At 45.8% G+C, this 15,961-nt stretch overlaps 1 protein-coding gene across 1 annotated transcript in view; it reads left to right on the forward strand.

Moving 5' to 3' along the window:
* The window catches only part of LOC121841470 (CUB and sushi domain-containing protein 3-like), a 633,380-nt gene that overhangs the window by 589,025 nt on the left and 28,394 nt on the right, over positions 1-15,961 (forward strand). Inside the window, exons 62-63 of the mRNA XM_042310031.1 lie at positions 11,333-11,506; positions 15,291-15,364. Coding sequence (XP_042165965.1) covers positions 11,333-11,506; positions 15,291-15,364 — 248 coding nt within the window. The remainder of the gene's footprint in view (positions 1-11,332; positions 11,507-15,290; positions 15,365-15,961) is intronic.

The raw sequence follows: 15,961 nt of genomic DNA on the forward strand, positions 1-15,961 counted from the left end.
GTTATTTCCCTGTTGTTGCTGTGTTATTTCCCTGGTGTTACTGTGTTATTTCCCTGTTGTTACAGTGTTATATCCCTGTTATTTCCCTGTTGTTGCTGTGTTATATCCCTGTTGTTACCGTGTTATTTCCCTGTTGTTACCGTGTCTTTTCCCGGTTGTTTCTGTGTTATTTCCCTGTTGTTACTGTGTTATTGCCCTCTTGTTTCTTGTTATTTCCATGTTGTTTCATGTTATTTCCCTGTTGTTACTGTGTTATTTCCCTGTTGTTTCTGTGTTATTTCCCTGTTGTTTCTTGTTATTTCCCTGTTGTTACTGTGTTATTTCCCTGTTGTTACTGTGTTATTGCCCTCTTGTTTCTTGTTATTTCCATGTTGTTTCATGTTATTTCCCTGTTGTTACTGTGTTATTTTCCTGTTGTTAACGAGAAATTTCCCGCTAACAAGGACTGTGCCCCTTTCCTTCTCCATGGCCGACATGAGTAAGACATTTAAACCCTCGCAGGGCTGCTGGCCCAGACGGCATCCCTAGCCGCGTCCTCAGAGCATGCGCAGACCAGCTGGCTGGTGTGTATACGGACACATTCAATCAATCGTTATCCCAGTCTGCTGTCCCCACATGCTTCAAGATGGCCAAAATTGTTCCTATACCCAAGAAGGCAAAGGTAACTGAACTAAATGACTATCGCCACGTAGCACTCACTTCTGTCATCATGAAGTGCTTTGCGAGACTAGTCAAGGATTTTATCACCTCCAACTTACCGGCCACCCTTGACCCACTTCAGTTTGCATACCGCACCAACAGGTCCACAGATGATGCAATCACCATCACACTGCACACTGCCCTAACCCATCTGGACAAGAGGAATACCTATGTAAGAATGCTGTTCATTGACTACAGCTCAGCATTCAACACCATAGTACCCTCCAAGCTCATCATCAAGCTGGAGGCCCTGGGTCTCAACCCCGCCCTGTGCAATTGGGTCCTGGACTTTCTGACGTGCTGCTTCCAGGTGGTGAAAGTAGGAATCAACATCTCCACTTCGCTGACCCTCAACACTGGGGCCCCACAAGGGTGTGCGTGCTCAGCCCCCTGTACTCCCTGTTCACCCACGACTGCGTGGCCATGCACGCCTCCAACTCAATCATGAAGTTTGCAGACGACACAACAGTAGTGGGCTTGATTACCAACAACAACGAGACAGCCTACAGGGAGGAAGTGAGGGCACTCGGAGTGTGGTGTCAGGAAAACAACCTCTCACTTAACGTCAACAAAACAAAGGAGATGATCATGGACTTCAGGAAACAGCAGAGGGAGCACCCCCTTATCCACATCAAAGGGACAGCAGTGGAGAAGGTTTTTTTAAGTTCCTCTGCGTACATATCACAGACAAACTGAAATAGTCCACCCACACAGACAGTGTGGTGAAGAAGGCACAACAGCGCCTCTTCAACCTCAGGAAGCTGAAGAAATTTGTGTTGTCAGTTAAAACCCTGCTAAACTTCTACAGATGCACAATCGAGAGCATCCTGTCGGGCTGTATCACAGCATGGTACGGCAACTGCACCGCCCTCAACCGCAACTGCAACTCCCTCATATGTATATACTGTACCTTATACCATCTACTGCACCTTGCCTATGCCGCTCAGCCATCGCTCATCCATATATTTATATGTACATATTCTTATTCACCCCTTTAGATTTGTGTGTATTAGGTAGTTGTTGGGGAATTGTTCGATTTCTTGTTAGATATTACTGCACTGTCGGAACTAGAAGCACAAGCATTTCGCTACACTCGCATTAACATCTGCTAACCATGTGTATGTGACAATAAAATGTTATTAGTTACCGTGTTATTTCCCTCTTGTTACTGTCTTCTTTGCCTGTTGATTCCTGATATTTCTATCTTATTACCGTGTTATTTCCCTGTTGTTACCGTGTTATTTCCCTGTTGTTACCGTGTTATTTCCCTGTTGTTACCGTGTTATTTCCCTGTCGTTACCGTGTTATTTCCCTGTTGTTACCGTGTTATTTCCCTGTTGTTACCGTGTTATTTCCCTCTTATTACCGTGTTATTTCCCTCTTATTATCGTGTTATTTCCCTGTTGTTACCGTGTTATTTCCCTCTTGTTTCTGTTATTTCCCTGTCGTTACCCTGTTATTTCCCTCTTGTTACAGTGTTATATCCCTGTTGTTACCGTGTTATTTCCCTGTTGTTACTGTCTTCTTTCCCTGTTGATTCCTGATATTTCTATCTTATTACTGTGTTATATCCCTGTTGTTAGTGTGTTATATCCCTGTTGTTACCGTGTTATTTCCCTCTTGTTTCTGTTATTTCCCTGTCGTTACCCTGTTATTTCCCTCTTGTTACAGTGTTATATCCCTGTTGTTAGTGTGTTATTTCCCTGTTGTTTTTTGATGGCGCCGGAGGGTAGGGCTGCCATCTTATCGGCTCTCAACCAATCATGCTATTTTGTTTTAGTTTTTTTGCATTGTTCGTAACTTCTTTTGTACACAATGTTGCTGCCACATGATTCGCTGGAGAAGGAAACTGAGATTTCGAGGCAAAAGATCAGGGTGCCTTGCGAAGATCAGGTGACAAGTGGCTAACCTGTCTTTGCCTTCTGTTGTGATAGCTAACGTTCTAGCGCTGGAAAATAAATGGGACGAACTGAAAGCACGTATATCCTACAAACGGGACATTGAAAACGGTAATATATTATGTTTCACCGAGTCGTGGCTGAACAACGACATTAAAAACATACAGCTGGCGGATTATACACTCTATCTGAAAGACAGAACAGCAGCCTCTGTTAAGACATGTGGTGGGGGCCTATGCATTTATGTAAAAAACAGCTGGTGCATGATATCTAAGGAAGTCTCAAGGTTTTACTCATCATAAGCTGTAGACCACACTATCTACCTAGAAAGTTTTCATCTGTATTTTTCATAGCTGTCTACATATCACCACAGAGCGAGGCTGGCACTAAAACCACACTAAATAAGCTGTATTCCGCCATAAGCAAACAGGATAAAGCTCATCTAAAGACGGTGCTCCGAGTGGCCGGGGATTTTAATGCAGGGAAACTTAAATCAGTTTCACCAAATTTCTATCAGCATGTTAAATCTGCAACCAGAGGGAAAAAAATTCTAGACCACCTCTACTCCACACACAGAAACGTGTACAAAGCTCTCCCTTATAAGAAATCCCGCTATGCCCTCCGATGAACCATCACACAGGCAAAGCGTCAATGCAGGACTAAGATCGAATCTTACTACAATGGCTCCGACACTCGTCGGATGTGGCAGGGCTTGCAAACTATTACAGACTACAAAGAGAAGCACAGCCAAGAGCTGCCCAGTGACACACGCCTACCAGATGAGCTAAAAAACGTCTATGCTCGCTTCGAGGCAAGTAACACTGAAACATGCATGAGAGCATCAGCTGTTCTGGATGACTGTGTGATCATGCTCTCCGCAGCCGATGTGAGTAAGACCTTTAAACAGGTCAACATTCACAAGGCCGCTGGGCCAGATGGATTACCAGGACTTGTACTCCGAGCATGTGCTGACCAACCTATCTCTGTCTGAGTCTGTAATACCAACATGTGTCAAGCAGACCTCCACGAACACCCAAGACCACTAAGGTAACCTGCCTAAATGACTACTGACCCTTACCACTCACGTCTGTAGCCATGAAATGCTTTGAAAGGCTGGTCATGGCTCACATTAACACCATTATCCCAGAAACCCTAGACCCACTCAATTTGCATACCGCCCCAACAGATCCACAGATGATGCAAACTCTATTACACTCCACACTGTCCTTTCCCACCTGGACAAAAGGAACACCTATTTGAGAATGTTATTCAAAAACTACAGCTCAGCGTTCAACACCATAGTGCCCTCAAAGCTCATCACTATGCTAAGGACCCTGGGACTATACACCTCACTTTGCATCTGGATACTGGACTTCCTGACGGGCCGCCCCCAGGTGGTAAGGGTAGGTAACAACACATCCGGCATTCTGATCCTCAACACGGGGGCCCCTCAGGGGTGCGTGCTCAGTGCCCTCCTGTACTCCCTGTTCACTCATGACTGCACAGCCAGGCACAACTCCAACACCATCATTACGTTTGCTGATGAGACAACAGTGGTAGGCCTGATCACCGACAACGATGAGACAGCCAATAGGGAGGAGGTCATGGACCTGACCGTGTGGTGCAAGGACAACAACCTCTCCCTCAACATGATCAAGACTAAGGCGATGATTGTGGACTACAGGAAAAGGAGGATCGAGCATGCCCCCATTCTCATCGACAGGGCTGTAGTGGAGCAGGTTGACAGCTTCAAGTTCCTTGGCGTCCATCTCACCAAAAAACGAACATGATCCAAGCACACCAAGACAGTCGTGAAGAGGGCACGAGAAAACCTTTTCCCCCCCAGGAGACTGAAAAGATGTGTCATGAGTTCTCAGATCCTCAAAAGTTTTTACAGCTGCACCATCAAGAGCATCCTGACGGGTTGCATCACTGCCTGGTATGGCAACTGCTCGGCCTTCCGACCGCAAGGCCCTACAGAGGGTAGTGTGTACGGCCCAGCACGTCACTAGGGCCAAGCTGCCTGCCATCCAGGACCTCTATTCCAGGCGGTGTCAGAGGAAGGCCCTAAAAATTGTCAAAGACTTCAGCCACCCCAGTCATAGACTGTTCTCTCTGCTACCGCACGGCAAGCGGTACTGGAGTGCCAAGTCTAGGTCCAAGAGGCTTCTGACCAGCATCTATCCCCAAGCCATAAGACTCCTGAACATCTAATCAAAGGGCTACCCGGACCGTAAGGCGCTACAGAGGGTTTTGCGAATGGCCCAGTGCATCACTGGGGCCAAGTTTCCTGCCATCCAGGACCTGTACAATAGGTGGTGTCAGGGGAAAGCCCATAGAATTGTCAGAGACTCCAGTCACCCAAGTTATAGACTGTTTTCACTGCTACCGCACGGCAAGCGGTACTGGAGCGCCAAGTCTAGGACCAAAAGGCTCCTCAACAGCTTCCAAGCCATAAGACTGCTGAACAATTAATATAATCGCCACCTGACACTGCTGCTACTCGTTGTTTATTATCTATGCATAGTCACTTCACCACCACCTACATGTACAAATTACCTCAACTAACCTGTACCCCCCCCGCACACTGACTCGCACTCTGACTCGGCCCCCTGTATATAGCCTCGTTATTCTTCTTAAGTTACTTTTTATTATGACTTTTTATTTTAGCCTACTTGGTAAATATTTTCTTAACTCTTCTTGAACTGCACTGTTGGTTAAGGGCTTGTAAATAAGCATTTCACTGTACCTGTTGTATTTGGCGCATGTGACAAATGAAGTTTGATTTAATTTGTTACCCTGTTAAGTCAGCAATGCACACTAAAGTGCAACTGAAAAAGGTTGTGTCTCTGCTGGATTATAGTTCTGTGTTTTTCCGTTCAAGCAGGTGATCTGGTATCCGACACTGCATTTGAAACAAATGGCTTCAGAATGAATGTTACACTGTCACCTTGCTCTCCACTGTAGAGGAACAAAAACATATCCCAATGTTCTTGGTGTCATTGGTTGGTTGGCTGACAGCTGAATTAGAGGTGGAAGCGGCCATTCATAAGGTCCTTGGTCTGGTCTGACGAACTTCCCCCTGTTGTAGGGACATCAGTCACCCTCAATCGTTTGGGCATTAATGCCCCTCGATTTTCCATCACTTTGATTTGACCCAAAATGAAGGGGAACTGTGATGAACTGCAGATAACATGGTATTGAATTGAAAAGCCAAGCAGAGGCCTCCTGTTAAAGGGCAGGTGATGGGAGGCAAGAAGTGGAGGGATTCCACCATGATGAGCAGCTATGCCCAATGACAGACAAGTGGACAGCTGCTGAATCATCCCAAAACGTATGATCAAGACACACATGCACACACACATATAGCAATCACCCTCATACACAATCCAAAACGTCCAGACACACACTAACGCGCTCATACACACACACAACCACACACATACAATCACACACACACATGCACACACACACGCACACACACATATAGCAATCACCCTCATACACAATCCAAAACGTCCAGACACACACTAACGCGCGCTCATACACACACACAACCACACACATACAATCACACACACACATGCACACACACATATAGCAATCACCCTCATACACAATCCAAAACGTCCAGACACACACTAACGCGCGCTCATACACACACACAACCACACACATACAATCACACACACACATGCACACACACATATAGCAATCACCCTCATACACAATCCAAAACGTCCAGACACACACTAACGCGCGCTCATACACACACACAACCACACACATACAATCACACACACACATGCACACACACATATAGCAATCACCCTCATACACAATCCAAAACGTCCAGACACACACTAACGCGCGCTCATACACACACACAACCACACACATACAATCACACACACACATGCACACACACACGTACACAGAACTGAAGGGAGAACAAGTCACTCTACATTAGGTGGTTATATATTTTTGGCAGATTTTCTCAAACCAGTGCCATCTCCTTGGAACTCTGCTCAAAAGATACAATGTCTGCTGCGTTTACAATCGCGGATTTGTGAAAAGCCTTTGTTTAAAAAAGTTTCAGTCTTGCTGAGACAAGGCTTCAGTCCCGTTGTTAGAGGGAATTATAAATAATGCAGGGGAATTAACTTCGATGCCACTGTTTTTTTCTCTCAGACTCAGAAACCTTAGAAGACACATTTGAACATCAGAGGATTCAACCATCATTCCTTACACCTATTGAGGATTCGGTCTCTAGCATACAACAAGCCAGAGAATCATAATTCACCTATAAGTTCATAACTCAGAGACCTTGGAAAGTACATTTGAACATCAGAAGACCCAACCATCAATTCTACACCTGGAGAATTTTCTATACAGAAAGACACCCAGGGAATCATAATTCACCCACTCGCCTTCATGTTTAGTTTACCTACTTGTCTCTCAGCCTCTTCCAACCCATCTGTCAGTCTCCGTATGACAGAGTGAAGAGCGGAGGGGGTAATCATTAGTAATCTGCACATAATTAATGAGTTCTTATCTGCCTGCCCCAGTGGGTCATCAGACAGGGCTTCAAACGAGAGTCGGAGGAGGGGTTGAGGGGGTGAGGAGGAGGAGGATGTAGAGGGGTGGAGGGGTGAAGGGGAGGAGGATGTAGAGGGTAGGAGGGGTGGAGTGGGTGAAGGGGAGGAGGATGTGGAGGGGGTGAAGGGGAGGAGGAAGTAGAGGGTACGAGGGCTGGAGGGGGTGAAGGGGAGGAGGATCTAGAGGGCTGGAGGGTTGAAGGGGAGGAGGATATAGAGGGCTGGAGGGGTGAAGGGGAGGAGGATGTAGAGGGCTGGAGAGGAGGAGGATCTAGAGGGCTGGAGGGGAGGAGGATGTAGAGGGCTGGAGGGGTGAAGGGGAGGAGGATGTAGAGGGCTGGAGGGGTGAAGGGGAGGAGGATGTAGAGGGCTGGAGGGGTGAAGGGGAGGAGGATGTAGAGGGCTAGATCACCACATTCTTTTGGAGAGATTGGAAACCCAAATTGGTCTACACGGACAAGTTCTGGCCTGGTTTAGATCTTATCTGTCGGAAAGATATCAGTTTGTCTCTGTGAATGGTTTGTCCTCTGACAAATCAACTGTAAATTTCGGTGTTCCTCAAGGTTCCGTTTTAGGACCACTATTGTTTTCACTATATATTTTACCTCTTGGGGATGTTATTCGAAAACATAATGTTAACTTTCACTGCTATGCGGATGACACACAGCTGTACATTTCAATGAAACATGGTGAAGCCCCAAAATTGCCCTTGCTAGAAGCATGTGTTTCAGACATAAGGAAGTGGATGGCTGCAAACGTTCTACTTTTAAACTCAGACAAAACAGAGATGCTTGTTCTAGGTCCCAAGAAACAAAGAGATCTTCTGTTGAATCTGACAATTAATCTTAATGGTTGTACAGTCGTCTCAAATAAAACTGTGAAGGACCTCGGCATTACTCTGGACCCTGATCTCTCTTTTGAAGAACATATCAAGACCATTTCAAGGACAGCTTTTTTCCATCTACGTAACATTGCAAAAATCAGAAACTTTCTGTCCAAAAATGATGCAGAAAAATTAATCATGCTTTTGTCACTTCTAGGTTAGACTACTGCAATGCTCTACTTTCCGGCTACCCGGATAAAGCACTAAATAAACTTCAGTTGGTGCTAAATACGGCTGCTAGAATCCTGACTAGAACCAAAAAATTTGATCATATTACTCCAGTGCTAGCCTCTCTACACTGGCTTCCTGTCAAAGCAAGGGCTGATTTCAAGGTTTTACTGCTAACCTACAAAGCATTACATGGGCTTGCTCCTACCTATCTCTCTGATTTGGTCCTGCCGTACATACCTACACGTATGCTACGGTCACAAGACGCAGGCCTCCTAATTGTCCCTAGAATTTCTAAGCAAACAGCTGGAGGCAGGGCTTTCTCCTATAGAGCTCCATTTTTATGGAACGGTCTGCCTACCCATGTCAGAGACGCAAACTCGGTCTCAACCTTTAAGTCTTTACTGAAGACTCATCTCTTCAGTGGGTCATATGATTGAGTGTAGTCTGGCCCAGGAGTGGGAAGGTGAACGGAAAGGCTCTGGAGCAACGAACCGCCCTTGCTGTCTCTGCCTGGCCGGTTCCCCTCTTTCCACTGGGATTCTCTGCCTCTAACCCTATTACAGGGGCTGAGTCATTGGCTTACTGGGGCTCTCTCATGCCGTCCCTGGAGGGGGTGCGTCACCTGAGTGGGTTGATTCACTGATGTGGTCATCCTGTCTGGGTTGGCGCCCCCCCTTGGGTTGTGCCATGGCGGAGATCTTTGTGGGCTATACTCGGCCCTGTCTCAGGATGGTAAGTTGGTGGTTGAAGATATCCCTCTAGTGGTGTGGGGGCTGTGCTTTGGCAAAGTGGGTGGGGTTATATCCTTCCTGTTTGGCCCTGTCCGGGGGTGTCCTCGGATGGGTCCACAGTGTCTCCTGACCCCTCCTGTCTCAGCCTCCAGTATTTATGCTGCAGAAGTTTATGTGTCGGGGGGCTAGGGTCAGTTTGTTATATCTGGAGTACTTCTCCTGTCCTATTCGGTGTCCTGTGTGAATCTAAGTGTGCGTTCTCTAATTCTCTCCTTCTCTCTCTCGGAGGACCTGAGCCCTAGGACCATGCCCCAGGATTACCTGACATGATGACTCCTTGCTGTCCCCAGTCCACCTGGCTGTGCTGCTGCTCCAGTTTCAACTGTTCTGCCTTATTATTATACGACCATGCTGGTCATTTATGAACATTTGAACATCTTGGCCATGTTCTGTTATAATCTCCACCCGGCACAGCCAGAAGAGGACTGGCCACCCCACATATGCTCTCTCTAATTCTCTCTTTTTTTCTCTCTCTCGGAGGACCTGAGCCCTAGGACCATGCCCCAGGACTACCTGACATGATGACTCCTTGCTGTCCCCAGTCCATCTGACCGTGCTGCTGCTCCAGTTTCAACTGTTCTGCCTTATTATTATACGACCATGCTGGTCATTTATGAACATTTGAACATCTTGGCCATGTTCTGTTATAATCTCCACCCGGCACAGCCAGAAGAGGACTGGCCACCACACATAGCCTGGTTCCTCTCTAGGTTTCTTCCTAGGTTTTGGCCTTTCTAGGGAGTTTTTCCTAGCCACCGTGCTTCTACACCTGCATTGCTTGCTGTTTGGGGTTTTAGGCTGGGTTTCTGTACAGCACTTTGAGATATCAGCTGATGTACGAAGGGCTATATAAATACATTTGATTTGATTTTGATTTGATTTGGAGGGGTGAAGGGGAGGAGGATGTAGAGGCCTGGAGGGGTGAAGGGGAGGAGGATGTAGAGGCCTAGAGGGTTGAAGCGGAGGAGGATGTAGAGGGCTGGAGGGGTGAAGGGGAGGAGGATGTAGAGGGCTGGAGGGGTGAAGGGGAGGAGGATGTAGAGGGCTGGAGGGGTGAAGGGGAGGAGGATGTAGAGGGCTGGAGGGGTGAAGGGGAGGAGGATGTAGAGGGCTGGAGGGGTGAATGGGAGGAGGATGTAGAGGGCTGGAGGGGTGAAGTGGAGGAGGATGTAGAGGGCTGGAGGGGTGAAGGGGAGGAGGATGTAGAGGGCTGGAGGGGTGAAGGGGAGGAGGATGTAGAGGGCTGGAGGGGTGAAGGGGAGGAGGATGTAGAGGGCTGGAGGGGTGAAGGGGAGGAGGATGTAGAGGCCTGGAGGGGTGAAGGGGATGAGGATGTAGAGGGCTAGAGGGTTGAAGGGGAGGAGGATGTAGAGGGCTGGAGGGGTGAAGGGGAGGAGGATGTAGAGGGCTGGAGGGGTGAAGGGGAGGAGGATGTAGAGGGCTGGAGGGGTGAAGGGGAGGAGGATGTAGAGGGCTGGAGGGGTGAAGGGGAGGTGGATGTAGAGGGCTGGAGGGGTGAAGAGGAGAGCATGTTAAAGGGTCAGTAAATCATCAAGGTAGTTTTAATACCCCACCCTTCAGAACGCTGAAGCAACGTGCAGCAGCAGCTATGGGAATGAAATAAAGTATGGCTGCCTGTGACTTTGTAAACTTGTAGGGAGCACACTTTTATTTGTATTCTTCCTCTTCTTCCTCCTCTTCTTCTACTTCTTCTTCTTCTCTTTACATCTCTGTCTACTCTCTCTGGTCTCTCAAAACCCCTCTCTGCTCTCTCTTCCTCTTCCTCTCTTTTTTATATCTTGACAGTGTATCTATTATTCATCAAGAAAAAGTCAAGTTTGTAGTCCTCCTAGTACCCAGACAGTAAGAGAGGGAGTCTTGCTTGGCACATTTATAATGTATCAGCCAAGCATGACGTCAACATCAATTATGGATTCTTTCTGGACAGACCAAGTGTTTGCTGGACAGCCACAGATGGTCAGCACTCAACGACCGCTTTGAGCCCTTTGAGGGTCGATGTCATTCATGTCTGTCTGGTCTGTAAGACTCCATCTTCTTCTCCCATGGTACCTGCCAGGATCGCAGATACAAAGAGATACTGTGGCAGGAGGAGCGAACCCGCACAGGGGCAAAACCCGGTGACTTTACTTGTGTGATTTTTCTGGTCTAATTCCCGCTCTCTTCTTTCTGAAGTTGAATCAACACTGCGCCGGGGGAGAAGCCGGTAACACTGCTCCTGTGTGGTTTTTTTTATGTTTATTTTGATCTCCTATTCTTGATCTGTTGTTGTAGCCAAGTTCTGTGGGGACCCTGGTGTGCCTGCCTATGGCTCCAGAGAGGGACGCAGCTTCATCTACCAGTCAGAGGTGTTGTTCAGCTGTACCGCCCCCTATCTCCCGGTGGGCTCCACTACACGCATGTGCCAGGCCGACGGCTCCTGGAGCGGATTCCAGCCTCGCTGTATAGGTAAGCATCTACTGTGTGTGTGTGCCCGTGTCCCACAAAGCGTGAGGGTCGCACAGCATATACAACTCGGTGTACATCTGTCCTATGTGTGATACTTGGCCCCAAAGCGTCATTACTGCATTTTTTATATGCTATACTCAATATGTTTTGTATGCTCAGTGTATATACACACCCATAACCTTTCTGCCCCTTTCTTTATTCCTCTAGAGTACATCATCTCTGTTTCCTATTTCTAGCGTTCTTTGCGTGCCTTAAAGCACAGCTTGTAAACTATTTAACTCTGTCAAACAACTGGAATCAATGTCCTCCCTCTGACACTGGGCCACCTGAGGTATACCAAGACTACGTCCCAAATGGCACATTATTCCCTATATAGTGCACTACTTTTGACCAGAAGCCTATGGGCCGTTGTCAAAGTAGTGCACTATAATGGCTGCAGCCCTAACCTCCACACACATCTCTTATTGATAAGAGTATTCCAGAAAAGGCAGGGTCATTCCTTTTAGTGCCCTCCGAGAGGAGAGAGTGTATTGACGGGGGAGAAGAATGGAGCCTGTCAAGATATGAAATGTGTAGGAATGGCTGTAGGGGGATTCAGTTACATCAGGGGCACACTAGTGACACTCTCCTGGCCCTAGCCTTCACAGCTGGCTGATACCATTGTCTAGTTTCACTTCTAGCTGTAGCGTCTACTCATAGATTTTTTTTTCCTAAAGAGTTCTATGTGGGGGGATAGGATCCTACCAATAACCATTTTTTGATCTGAAGAACCCTTTTTGGAAGAAATGTTTCTTTGATGATTCTTTGGAAGGCAAAGAAGGGATCTACATAGAGCCATATATCATATTACCCAGCATGCTCTATTGCAGGGTGATTTTCAGAATTGTTTCTTTTAATATCTGTATTTCTGCATGTACAGTGAGCTCCAAAAGTATTGGGACAGTGACACATTTTTGTTTTTTGGGGCTCTGTTCTCCAGCACTTTGTATTTGAAATTATACAATGACTATGAGGCTAAAGTGTGGACTGTCAGCTTTATAAGAGGGTATTTCCATCCTTATCGGGTGAACTGTTTATTAATTACAGCACTTTTTGTACATAGTCCCCCCATTTTAGGGGACCTAAAGTATTGGGACAAATTCACTTACATGTGTATTAAAGTAATAAAAAGTTAAGTATTTGGTCCCATATGCATAGAATGCAATGACTACATCAAGCATGTGAATAATTATCTTGAATAATGATGAGTAGAGAAAGTTACACCAAAATGACACCATAAATGATTTCCCATTTACCCGTTGTATAAAGTGAAAATGCTCTCGAAGCCGGTGTTTGGAGGATATATTGGCAACAACCTCGACTTTTTTAGACCAGGAGTAGGCTTAATCTGTGTCCAGGAATCTAGCCCGTGGGCTTTGTTGTCACTAGGGTTGCAAAAGTCCAGTAACTTTACCACAATTCCCAGGTTTTTCTGGAAATACTCATTGGAATATTCCCAGATTTCCTGCTTGTTCCATCCTGATTCCAGAAATCTTCCAAAACTATTGAATTTTGAGAAAGTTACTAGCATGTTGCAACCCTAGTTGTCACTCATATCATATAGTATATGTTTGATGTCCTCCCTTTCCTGGCATCTTTAACTTACCTGCTGTAATTATCTATTTAGTGTCTGTGAGACTTCTCCTGAATACTTATCTGATTAAGCACCTCATCCAGGTCCCTACAGGAGACACCCTTCACACATCGATATGACTAGCTGATAATTGGCTTTATTTCACTAATTGAATATTCAAGTCATAGGCCCCTTTTGTCACTGGATCATTAGACCATTAGCAACAAGTCAATTGTTATCTGTTTAGTACTGGGCAACCGTGTATTGTACTACAGAAATGAACATTGAGGGTAGCCTGAGTTTAAATACAGTATAGCTCATTATGGTGGCTGTGATTTATGGGTGCCGGATTGCGCTGGTGTTTAGACAGTCGGGCCAGTGACCGAAGGTTGCTAATTCCAATCCCCGAGCCGACGAGATAAGAAATCTGTCAATCTGCCCTTGAGCAAGGCACTTAACACTAATTCCTCCAGGGTCACTGATCCCTGGCTGTGACCCCACTCTCCGAGGGTGTCTAAGGGGGAGTGGGATATGCAAAAAATACATTTCCATTTCACTATACTCTGTACAGGTTAAACAAGACAAATATAAGCACCCCCTTTTTGACTCTTGAAATCAATGAGGCTCAATTATTAGACTGATATGCCAACAAGATGTGACTATATGCTGAAATGTAGAGGGAAATATTTGGACTAGTTTTCAACATAGCTAACTAGCTGATCTAAACATTGTTTGTGACATGGCTGTGTGTGTCAATTCTGCTGTCATATGCTGTTCATCAGATGCCATGACTGTTTATGTCATCTGGTATGACAGTGCTATGTAGTCCTTTGTCAAAATATGGTTAAAGGGGCAATCTGCAGTTGTTGTTTTTAATTGGTTCAAAATGCCCCTTTAACTGTTGTCATATTGAAAAGGTATTCTTATGACATACAGTTACCTTAAGATCATCTTGACTGTAACTGATAAGGCAATGACAAAGTAGTCTCATATAATGTTATCACATCACAACATGCAACACATATTGTTTGAGTACAAATATCCACAAAGGTACAGAGGCACAGACATTGTAGGACAAATACTGTCTTCATAAATATGTAGTATTCATGAAATGCCATATATTCCAAGACGGACCTCTCAGGATGATGAGAATTGCTTGGGATGAGATGTTCCTGCTGTGAGTGTGTGGAGTGGAGAGGGAGGGGAGGGGGTTATTTGTATGTGTGACTGAGTCTGAGTGTGTGTGTCTGAGTGTGGGGAGAGAGGGTGGGGAGAGGCGGTATTTATGTAATTGAACCAAACCGGGTTCTGTACAGACAGGCCTCGTTTGACAGGCGCAAACTATTGTTTTCACTTAATTATGTTTCGTTCGCACAATAATTTCCCAGACTGCATTTCCGTTTTCATACAGAAGAGAGGAGGCAGACACAATAGTGTTAGCTATGTTACGTTGCTGTGTGGGTTAGCTAGGCAGGCAGTGGTGGAGGTGTGTGCTGCTGTCATTTTCTGAGGCTGCATTGAATCCAGGTCTATGCGTCAGGCTGAGGATGTCCTCTACATCCTAATGATGCTGCTTCCCTCCACACAGCCACACAGCTGGGCCCGATGCTGCTGCAACTCTGCAGCAACACTGCCCCCTACTGGGTATTCTGCCTAGTATATTAAAGACACTTACTGTTTGGTTGTTTTGTTACAGTACCGCTGCAGCTGCATGATGGAGAGATATTAATTTCACAAGCACTCACACTGACGTGCACACACACCGCGCACACACACACACACACACACACACACACACACACACACACACACACACACACACACACACACACACACACACATGCAATCACACAATGACATACACCTCTGTTTTAGGCTGGGTATGACTGCGGTAAGCTATGTTGAATCATTATGGGAACTATAGCTGTTACTGTATCTGTGTCCCAAATGACACCCTATTCCCTATATAGTGCACTACTTTTGACCAAAGTCCAATGGGCCCTGGTCAAAGTTAGTGCATTATAAAGGGAATAGGGTGTCATTTGGACGGCAGACTGTATGTCTCAAGTGCCTGCATAGGCTGCATCCCCAGCCAGAGATACTGTACATAGTTAACTTAAAGGTCTCTAACATAATATTATACAAACTTTCTCCTTTGTCTTCTTCTCTCAGAACCGACCCGTACTACCTGTGAGAACCCAGGGACACCTCGCTACGGTTCTCTGAACAGAACCTATGGCTTCAAGGTATTTTATGAACACATACTGTACATGTGTGGGGGGGTCTACAGTCTTACCTGAGAGAATGAACCTGATTCAAACTCATGGCCTTATAACAGTCAGATTGCATACTGAAGATATTTAGGTAATGTACTGTCTATGAATGTGTTGTTAACTGTATGGATTATGAATGTGTTGTGAAGTCCTTAAGTAGGTACCCTTCAAATATTTATTTATTTAATTTTAAACAAGCTTACAGTCAATAACACAATAGAAAAAAAAGAAAGTCTATATACAGTGTGTGAAAATGGAGGTAAGGCAATAAATAGGCCATAGTTGCAGAGTAATTACAGTTTAGAAAATTAACACTGGAGTGATGATGAGCAGATGATGATGTGCAAGTAGAAATACTGGTGTACAAAAGAGCAGAAAAGTAAATAAAAACAGTATGGGGATGAGGTAGGTAGATTGGGTGGGCTATTTACAGATGGGCTGCAGCGTACAGCTGCAGCGATCGGTTAGCTGCTCAGATATCTGATGTTTAAAGTTAGTGAGGGAAATATAAGTCTCCAGCTTCTGCGATTTTTGCAATTTGTTCCAGTCATTGGCAGCAGAGAACTGGAA

This window comes from Oncorhynchus tshawytscha, linkage group LG31 (assembly GCF_018296145.1).
Source record: "Oncorhynchus tshawytscha isolate Ot180627B linkage group LG31, Otsh_v2.0, whole genome shotgun sequence".
NCBI classification, from domain to species: Eukaryota; Metazoa; Chordata; class Actinopteri; order Salmoniformes; family Salmonidae; genus Oncorhynchus; species Oncorhynchus tshawytscha.